The 11,089-nt window shown below is 34.7% G+C and overlaps 1 protein-coding gene across 1 annotated transcript; it reads right to left on the bottom strand.

Moving 5' to 3' along the window:
- Nucleotides 1–2,014: 2,014 nt before the first annotated feature.
- On the bottom strand, nucleotides 2,015–10,368 carry NTS (neurotensin; the record flags this gene model as incomplete). Its single annotated transcript, XM_080935982.1, has 4 exons — nucleotides 10,277–10,368; nucleotides 8,153–8,214; nucleotides 4,618–4,842; nucleotides 2,015–2,167 (listed from the first exon to the last, which is right to left on the bottom strand). The coding sequence occupies exons 1-4, from the start codon at nucleotides 10,344–10,346 to the stop codon at nucleotides 2,015–2,017; spliced, it is 510 nt and encodes a 169-aa protein (XP_080792108.1). The 5' UTR covers nucleotides 10,347–10,368.
- Nucleotides 10,369–11,089: the final 721 nt, after the last annotated feature.

Genomic DNA, 11,089 nt, shown 5'->3' with positions numbered 1-11,089 from the left:
ATTGGGATCTCTACTAATGATAGTCTAATAATATATCAGAAAATTTTATTGTAGGAAAATTAAGTTCACTGTACGTACTAAGAGTTGAATGTAGTATGTTGCTAATGTGATCCACCACATTCCTATGTATTCTATAATACCTTATAATATGTATGCAATCAAACCATTTCACCTTTCTTTAAATAGAGCTCACATTACTTTTCTCAGCTAAGGAAATAAAAGAGACCCACAGCTGCCCATGTAAAACCTGGACATTCTAAATTTGATAGAACACTCTTAGTCTCCATAACATTCTTTGCTTTCTTGGCTGGTTCTGTGAAAAATTTTAAGCATAAAGACTTATGATGTGTATGGCCCATGCTGCAGCTATGTATTTAAATGCTAAATACTGGCTCCTAAGATCTGGTTGCTTCATACATACACCTAGTGGTACCATGTAAACTCTGCTTCCCAGTTTAAAGTCAATTAAATAACAAAAGGCTAGAGGCCATTATTGAGCAGTTGGGAAAGAAGGGCATAACTTGAAGATTGAGTGAGAGCATCACAGGAGAGATTGAGAAGAAGGAGAAAAGGAAGGAAGCCCCCAGGAGAGTAGATAGATCACAAACATGTGGTCTGGAGAAACAGAAAGTAACAGAGAACATATAGCTGGATGTAAGTTAGAATACCTCAAACTTGTCCAGTCTAGGCTTGCAACTTGGAAATAGATACCAGGGATGTGTGTCTTTCATACTAGATACAAAATATAATTCCTACTACAAGGTGGGGAAGGGTCATAAGGGAAAGCAAGAGGACCAGGAGGTCTGAGAGGACTGGGAAGTGAGTGTGATGAGAACTCACGATGTAAAATTCCCAAATAATCAAAACAAATGTGAAAATAGATTTGTAGACTCTCTAAGGATGATGAAATAGTAGAAGTCGTGGTAAAAATCAGAGATGGGTGATGATAACTGTAAAATGTGTAAACTTCTTGCAAACCCTTATCTCAGTTGTATTAAGCTTGGAGAAAGATAATATCATCAAAAACATAGCATTCTAAATAAGACTCTAGAATGGGCTCTGAATTCATTCTTCATGGTTAACAGTGGAATAGATTGCAGATCTAGAAGGGTACATCTTCCTGGACCCAATAAAGAAAATAATTTAGAAAGTTACAGATAACAATAAGATGAAGTCTTATCAGCCCATAACCATGATTTTAAAAGAAAGTCAAGATGAATTATCAGATGCACAATTTTCTTATCTTAAGTATACCTTCCCAATAAGAAAATATATTAATTGCAAATTCCTAAGTGATATTAAAATGCATATATGATATTATAGGTTAATGTATAAAAGAGAGGGGGTAAATGAACAAGTATACTGATAGAATAAGTAAATCTGCAATAAAGCAATTGATTCTAATGCCTTGTTGACTTTTATTAACTATCAATTCATTTGACAGGCAAAATATCCAGGTAACGATGCACTGAGTTAAGCACAAAGAATGATTTTTCATTAACAATTCTTTCAGATGTGTCTTTATATGCGAGTAACTTTGCTTTGTATTGAGGGATAAGCTAGCAGCTTATGGAAAGCAGTGTATATTTTGTTCAGTTAATAATAAAGCAATCAAATAATTAAAATTGTGCCATTGTTTTGCTTTGGGTTAATGATGTGTGCTCAATTCTGTTATAATCTCTTATATTATTTTATAAAATGCTAAAATGTCATGACTGTTCATACGACCCATAACATATCTTGTAAAATTACAAAACATTTTACGTATGATAAGATTATTATCTATTCCAATTATACAGAACACATCATGCTCAACATCTACATTTATTTGAAAACATTTCATTCAGTTTACATGAATGCAGGAAAAATCACATCCAAGAAAGTGCAATTGTGGAACAGATGAAATTATCAAGTTCTAACACATTTACACACATAGAATTATATATCTAGATAAACATAGTATAGATCTAGATAAGAGGGGATTAATCACAATCACATGTCAAGAATGATTTTCTCAGTAGTAGTAGGAGCCCCTCTTGAGAATATAGGGCCTTCTGGGTTTGTTCTCATAGAGCTGCCTCTTCAGAATATAAGGAATTTTTCTCTTTATCACTTCTTCCTTCTCGCTTTTGTCATTGCCATTATCGAGGATATCTTCCTGAATTATCTAAAACAGAGGCAACACAAAAGCAAGTTAGATGCATGAAATGGATTTCAGATATTTTTCTATACCCTAATTTATTTTAGGCACATTGCACCTATAGGATCAAAGAAACATTTTGCCTTACAACAAATGCTCATCAATGAGTGAGATGAAATAAGTTAATATTTTTTCTGTATTGTTTATATTCTTACCGAGTTCTCCAGCCTACTGCTTTCTAACATTTTCCAACCGAGGAACCATGCCAGAGACAACTTCAAATAAGTTTTGAGATTTTGAATACAGAATGGCAGTCCAAAAACAATATGAAATGCATTACAATAATATAGTTTTGAATCTGATATGCCATTTGAATAAGAAGGGAACAGAATTTTATGTTGATTTTTCATCAGTTACTGACATGACGTGCAAGTCATGGCAATGACAAGTTTCCTAAACAAAGAATGAATTGCCTGTTTCAAGGATCTTAGATGTTATAGAGATCAACACATGTGGAAACTGTGTTTAAATATCTAAGATTTCTTCAGATTACTGCTGTCTCCTAAACGCTGTGGTTCCAATAACAAATATTGATATTTTAACTGTAATGCACAAGCATACCATCCTATCACCAAGTATTTTATTTCAACCACAGATATTCAGTTTCAGGGAAAGCAAAGCAGCTACTGGCAGGCAGTGTAAGTTTTTAATCTTTACTTCATCAAAGACAGTCTGTAATTACCTGTACCATGCTCAGCACGATACTATCATTTTATTTGTAAATGACTCAATGGTTAAAATAACAAGAGATCTGGTCTTGTGTCCAATTGACTTATTTGCTAATTAGTTTATTGAGGGGGGTCTTCCTTGTCTGGATAAATAAGGTATAATTGACATTTCCCTCTGCTAAGATTTGAATTTTCGAGTTTTATTGAGCTAAATAGTGTTGTAAATACTGTACCATTCTGCCGGAATTAAAATTAAAGGCTGAAGAGTTGGACAAGTAAATCTGAACTAGTCTTTTTGGATTTTTCATCTGGAAAGCATCAGTTTGTTTACCAGCTAGAATAAACACCAACAGTTATTCTGGCATTTTCTCCTTCCACAGCATATCTCTGTGGTAGCCACTCACAGGCTTGTTACATTAAGAAGGAGGGAACCATCGGATCTGCAAAGTTGCTGGAAGCCCACATGTAAAGTATGAAGCAAATCTCTTAGAACTTGATCTGAAAAATATTGTTTTCCCTCATTGGAAGAGTGGAATAGTATTCCATTTTTCTTTTTAGGAACATTCAGTTATCTTCCACATTTGTTTTTCTTCTTTCAGTTCAAATTTGTGATGCTTCTCCCGGAAGCTCTAATTTTTATTTAAATTTTTTAGTGACTTGTACATCAAAACAATAAAAATTAAAGTGCCTATGGAGAATTTAACATTGATAAAGTCTCTTACTAAAAAATTCAGATTTCCCCTTTAAAGGTAGGCCAAGCAGATACAATAGTGCAAGCATGTGATACTAGAACTTGGGAGGCAGGGGCAGAAGGATTGTGACAAAGTGGAGATCATTCTGGGCTACATGGTTTTATTTTAGGCCAGCCTGTGCAACAAAGCTACAAGACCTTGACTCAGAAAAAAAAAGTAAAAAACCCAAAATACATAAATATTCTAATTATACATCTACAGCATATTTAAAGCTATTCCTTTAATGATGTTTTACTTTTTTATTTCTTCAGTAAGTTAGATGCAACCCTGGTCATACACACATGCCCATGGACACACACATGCACACATACACACACACACACACACACACACACACACACACACACACACAGAGGGAGGGAGGGAGGAAGGGAGGGAGGGAGCTAGGGAGGGAGAGAGAGAGACAGAGAGAGAGAGAAAGAGAGAGGGAAAGAGAGAGAGAGAGAGAGAGAGAGAGAGAGAGAGAGAGAGAGAGAGAGAGAGAGAGAGAGCCCTGTTGTATTGTTTTAAAAATTAAGAAATATTTTACTTGCCCAAATAATCAATTACAAAATCAGAGAAATGATTCCTGTGTAACTGAGTTGGAAATCTCCAAGTTGCAACTAAAACTCTTTTAAACTTTTGTAATGTGCTTGTTATATATAAGTACAGAGGATTTTTGATATTAACAAAACAGTTGGGGTTATTTTACATTTCTTAATACATGTTCCTATTACCAATATAGAAAAAAACTGTCTCAGTATATCATCTGTTTACATATATGGTTCAAATGTACCTTAAGACGTGTCACCCCTTTAAGAGTGAAGAGAAAGGGGTTTGTTAATCTTCAAATATTTGGGGGAACTTTGAAGTAAAAAAGAGGTACTGATTTAAGAATATGGTTTATCACTTTCTGGTTTTTTAAGTCTCTCTATTATGACCTCATCAGGGTGCTGGTTGAATCCAGAAGGTAGCCCAGTAGCACGATTCCCCTGCCCGCCTTTGGGTTCTCCTCTACCTCCCAGTGTTGAAAGGCCCGGCTGCGGCAGATTTTCTGGAGCTGGAATATGGTCAGCATTGCTTCCAAGCTAAAACCATCCAGAACAAGGGGAAGTTTCCTTTTTCCAAGAAGGTCATCCTCATGCATGTCTCCCGCTTCCTCGGCCGGGCTGTTCAGGTTATTGATAAGGCTGCAAACATTGAGCAGGGTCATTTTCCAAGAGGGCGGATTTGCTTTGCTGATCTAAAAATTAAAAAAAAAAAAAAAAACGGTATTGCAATTAAAGTATGTCAGATGAGTATGGAACATGCTTTGACTGTTGAATTTCTACCTGCAATAAAATTATAAATGGGCGAAAATTTTTATTATACCCTTAACTACCAGACATTGAAATCTATGAATACAAGGATATTCACCCTGCTTTTCAAAAGCTTATAATCTTTTCAACTGCATGTCTTCAACAAGGTGTCCAGCCAATGTTCTGAGTTTGTTTGATATTTTAGAAGAAAACATTCTCCATTTTATTTCAACCATACCTTGCTTCTTACCGATTTATATCCTATTTCAATTTGGAACTTTCTTTCGAGATTTTCTATTTCAGTGTTGTCTAAGATTAGTTTCTTAGAACACTGGTTCTGCCCTCAATTATTTTTTCAATATATTTTTAAACTGGAATGGAACTATATCACTTCCTCCTCCTTCTCCTCCTCCATCCTCCCCTAGGTACTCTCCTTTGAAGCCCTTGAAGTCTCCCTATACTCTTAAGTTCATGGATTCTTTTTGTTTGCTTATTACTGTTGTAAGCATACACATATGTATGTGCATGTGTATGCCCAAATGCAAGAAAAGACAAATTGCTGAGTCTGGCTCCATGGGTAGCATGTAAAGTGAAAACTATATACACACCTCCACTATTTTAAGAAGAATTTCTGTTAGCTACAAAAGCATGAAAAGAAGTTAATTTTTAATAAAATATCCTGAGACTTTACAAGTGAATATTCAATGGCACATATATGTAGATTAGTAGAAAAAAAGAAGATCAGAGAGGAGAGGAGAGAAGAGAGAAGGGGAAGGGAGGATGGAATAGAAAACTAAGATGTGATTCCTAGACACATTTGAACACAGGAATTGGGGGGGGCAGGACAAAATGTTGAAGAAACTGACTACATCACATCAATTTCTGTCTGTCAAAATGTCACATTGGCCCCTGACCTGCCAGGAAATAAAACTGGATCAAAGGATTACTAACGAGACACACATTTAATCATATATTTGAAAAGAATTTAACATCCAAGTAATGAATTCTTAGCATAATCCTTTTCAAGTGTGTTTCCTCATTAAATGCCACATAAGAGATGTGGTAGAAACCTCACTGAACTCAGATAAACTGAGCAGGTGGTTAATTGAAGAATTTTAACAACTTAAATAGAATCAACATGAAAGTTGGTAACAGATTCTGGATTCCAGTTCCTTATTCAGAAGCATGCACTGAACTATTATATTCAAGGATTTGAGTTCGATTACAAAAATAACACACTGTACTTCCTTCTGACACTATATTCCAATGCCAGTGGTGATAATTTTTCAGAAAAATGTATTGTGAGAAAACAAATTCTCCTGTGTTTGCCCTTTTTATTCTTTCCATTTGAATTTTATGGAGTTTTCTGTCTCGATAGTTTTAGTAATATTATTTCAATTGTCTTAACCATATTACCCTAAAACAGAGCTTATTCACATAGAATCAAATCCTATTCTCATTAAAAATTTAAATGTAGTTATTAGGTTATAGTAGTCATATATTTAGAATTCTCACATAGTATTATAAACATACAAAATTATGACTGAATGGCAGACATAAATGATAAACAATTTTATAGGAAAACATAAAAGGCACTTGTTATTTTTATCCTAGCAGAAAATTGCAGAGGTTTCACACTTGGATAGATTCTTCTCAAAGATGTGTCTTAGTTACCTAAGTTAAACTGAGTCAACTCAAAGATGTAAATACTTCCTCTTGGATTGTTTTAGACTGACTGAATAACACCATTGCACAAAATTGTCTTCAGTGGAAAAGATGACATCATTCTAGATACTGAATTTACTTTTCTTACGTTTGCTTGGTCAGAGAGGGAAACCCAAATTCTCACATGTACTGGGGATGGTAGCACTTGCAAAATGTTGCCATATTTTGAAAATTATTTGGAGCATATATGTGTAAACAATGCACATTTACAATTTTGAAAATGAATCTTATTGTAAGACACAAAGTGCTTAATAGGTAAGCTAAGAGAGTACTGATAGATTACCCACATCTTTCTACCTTAGACATGAAAAAGACTATAGTCATTGTGACCTGGTTGAATAGTAAACAAAGCAGCTGTTACAATTACACAAATGGATTTTATTAACATTAACTAAATTCATCAAGCAGACTTATAAAGAGGCTACTTTTTAGTCGTAATGCAACAATATCATGTGCTCTCAAAAACACACTTACAGAATGAATCTTTCCTTTTTGTTTAGTACCAAACAGAGTAAAATTGCCCTTGTATACTGAAAACTTTGTCCCTAGAATATGGTCATTCAATTCCAGAAGCAATCTGTATGGAAGAAGTCATTTAGAATATTGCATCAAAATTTAGGGCAGAGTCTTGATCACTTTTTATCATAACTGCTAGACCCCAGCCTTGTTATAACTGTGTTTACTTCTCCATGTACTGAGAGATGGGTTCACCTAAAAAAATCCTCCCTATCCACTCATAGGAGACTTGTATTCTAACCATCATTTTTGATACAAGGTGTATTACCTGGTAAATAGAAAAAGTGCTCTCAAGGTGGCAGAATTTTGCTCAAAATCCAGAACTTTACTGAACTTACTGAACAAATATTAAAAATATGTGGCTAATAGTTTTAAAAGGTGGAGAATGTAAAGCCTCTCATAGGAAGTGGAGTTTCTAAGAACCTATCAGAGAACCATAAATCTATAGGCTCTCGGCACCAAACTTTGCACTTAAAATAACTAAGTTGCTTAAGAGTGACTAGGTAAGATGTCAAGGCTTTAGGACTGGCTGTCAAGGTGAATGCTTGCCTGTCCATAGCTTTCTTCTGTGCCTTATTTCCTCCCCGTGTTGCTATGTTTTAGGAAATAGTTTCTTATTTTCCACAATCAACCAGAACACATAACAAGTTCAATTAGGTTTCACTTGTTTTTTTAACTGCAGGTAGTTAACCTTTTATCACGACAATATAATAATGATAAAAACCATTTACTTTAAGCATATTTACCTGTCTTCACTCCATTATTTGTGGCTGCTTCCTTAAATTTGGAAAATACAAACTGACAGTCCTATAGACATTTTCTCATATCAACACATGTGAATGCTTAGAAGAACAAAAAATAATAATAATCTCTCAAATAGGAAATGTCTCCTGAAGACCCTTATAGCTTTGAGGTAGGTAGCTACACCTATTTCCACTGACTGTAGAAAATAATATGAAGTTCAGAGTGGATATTCATATAGCTTTCTACTGTGGTAAAAAAAGAAAAAGTTACCTTCGATGCATGCATATTTGTCAAGAGATCTGCCTCCAGTGTTCTCACATCTTCTTCTGAATCTAAATAAAGTCAGAATCACAGGCTTGCTTACTGTGTAATCACATATCATACGATTATATTGAAACCACCATCATTCAAATTACTTTAAAGGACTAGTCTTTAAGCTTATTGTCTTCTTCATATAATTTCTTCAAAGCAATATTCATATAAACCATATCACAGCTTAATTTTATGCTGACAGCTATAATAGTAAAATCACTTCTGAGAAAATAAGTACATCTTAATTTGCTAAGTATTTATGCTTTAGAATCATCTATTCACTGGATCTCAGTAAAACATTTAGTTATATTGTATAATGTAAACCTTATCAAAAACCTGCGCTATCTTATTCTTACCAGCAATAGCTCACACATACAAAATATGCATGTAATAAAGAACATAATAAAATATGAATGCAGGTATTGCTTTTTTTTTTCTCATGACAAAGCTTCAGGGATTTATCCATTGGTAATTTTAGAATAAAAGCAAAAGTGAGTTTTACTTCACTGCAAATGTCATCTGTAAAATTGTCTTTGAGAGAATCAGTTTGTTTTACACAAGAGGTTTGAGTTGTGTGCTTTCAATTTTTCACAAGCTAGTGAGGAGAAGGCTTAAGCAAAGGCAGAGCTCTCCATCACCACACGGTGAGTCCTATTGAAAATAGATCCTTGATTAATTTCAGAACACATTTTCCCAGATTCCATTCGTGTGTCTTGTTTAGAGAAGCAAAAATTTAGAAATGCTAAGGTCCTGCAGAGCATTTATTATCCCTTGGCCTCTCATGATAAAAGAATGCAGGGCTTAAAGTTGCCCCATCATTAACTATGTGGTCCTTAAAACACAGGAACCCACCTGGTGCGAACAAGTGAGAAAGTACTTGTATGAACTGAGGTAACCCAGTGACATTTTTGCTCAGTTGGTTTGTTTTCTTTCCTGTTTCTCAGAATGAATGTTAAAATTAATCTTGTTTATCACATTAAAAACGTGTACACAACACAGAAATGGGTTTCAAAGCTAATATACAGTTTTTAATTAATAAGCTATTTTTAGAATCTATAACTGCTTTTTCCTGTGATAAAATTATAGTTATGGGAAACTGCATTGGCTCATAAAATATTTACAGGCTCATATCAATATCATCATCCTAAGCAAAGTTCAACCTATTTAGATAGTTATCATTGTACTTAAAAATGTTTGTTTGAACTAACACTTCATAGTCCTGGTCACTAAGTACAATATTTACAAATACAAGTGATTTTACTTCATTTATCTGAGATTTTCCACTGTTATGTGATGTACAATTATTCTCTAATTATTAGTTAAATACATTGCAATTGCCAAAAATATTTCATATTACTCTTAAACTTATTTTGTTTTTAAGAGGTAATATATCTGATAACAATATATTTCTTCCTTCTAACTGTTACATACAGAACACCCTAAAGTTAAATTTCTTACAAATAGAAGTACACCAATTTTAAGGTTATAGGTTGTGCCAACTTAAATTACATTAAAAATGCAACAGCTCTATTAACCTCACAACTGTCACAGTGGAATTCTATAAAATGTACATTCACAAAGGACTTGGGACACCTTTTTGTTGCATTAGAAACACATTGATTTATTAATATTTATTTCCCATGTCCTAACACACATATAGAGTTAAAAATAATTTGAGGAAAATCACAAAGGTGAGAATAGCCACCACCTGAAACAATGAGAAATGAGGAGAATAAGGTATTGTGAATGAGATCTTTCCATGTCTGCCTGTTGATAAGCACTGCCTCTATTCAAATTCTCATCCTTGTTCTAGTACTCTTACTGATTTCCCCTTTAGCAGTTATATTGCAAAGGAGAGTATGTTGCATTTTCTTGAAACCCCATGAACTGCTTTACCGATTTTTAAAAAGGTAAAACAATAGTTTCAGCTCTTATAATCAGAACAGGAGAGAAACATTACAGTCACAGTTTCTTTCACTAAAAGGCAGAAGGGTTAGGGGGTGGGATTCCTCCTGGATTCATTTACCTGAGCAGCAGCAGACTGTGAGGGAAATCACTCACTTCAGGGAGTTGTGAGCTTACCTGAGCACAGACTCCAGGAGCTGAAAGCCAGGAGAGTCAGGCACACCAGCTGGAGGTTCATTCCTATCATCTTCTCTCAGCCTTCTGACAAGCAGGTCCACAGGATCAGAAAGACACTGAAGGAGCTCTCTCAGTGCTTTTTCTTGCCTTCAGCTGGCTTTGAGAGTGAGTGAACTGTGAGAGATGCTCTGGCCATTCCCTGTATATATGTGAGCAGGAGGATGATGTCATGACTGTACAGGATGTGCTCTGCCTTCATCTCCACCCCCTCCTCTCCCTTTGTCCCTCATCTCATCCCCCACCCATGAACCTCGACTGAAAGTGACGATCTTCCCTAATTGCAGCTGTTGCTCAGGATTTCTGACTCATGGAAAGAGTTGTTCAAAAACACTGCCAAATACAGCATAGTAAGAGGCACCCCTGGTCCCTTTGCCCCCTTATTTTCAATCATGCTCCTGCTACAGACAATTGTCATTTTGATATTTAAAAAAGTGTTTTTTTTATTTCTAATATTTAAGCAAAAGTTTTAGGGAGATATCACTGCTTGGAGACTTAGAGCCTTGGGATATATTTTCTGTTAACACAAACTTCTGAGCACATGTTTCATTATCTCAAAACTCATAGGGAATTTATACAGCATATACTAAAATAGGACAGAGAATGGGCAAAAGAAAAATTGAATATAATAATGTAATGAGGTTAAAAAATACAAAGTAAAGGAAAAAACAGTATAAAAGGAAGAAAATTTGATCTAATGATTAGTATTATGTTCTACTTGCTTGAATGTTTATTATATGTAACTAAGGGAAGACT

Source organism: Micromys minutus, assembly GCF_963924665.1.
Source record: "Micromys minutus genome assembly, chromosome: 22".
In the NCBI taxonomy this organism is placed as follows: domain Eukaryota; kingdom Metazoa; phylum Chordata; class Mammalia; order Rodentia; family Muridae; genus Micromys; species Micromys minutus.
This window is presented reverse-complemented; position numbering and strand designations above follow the sequence as displayed.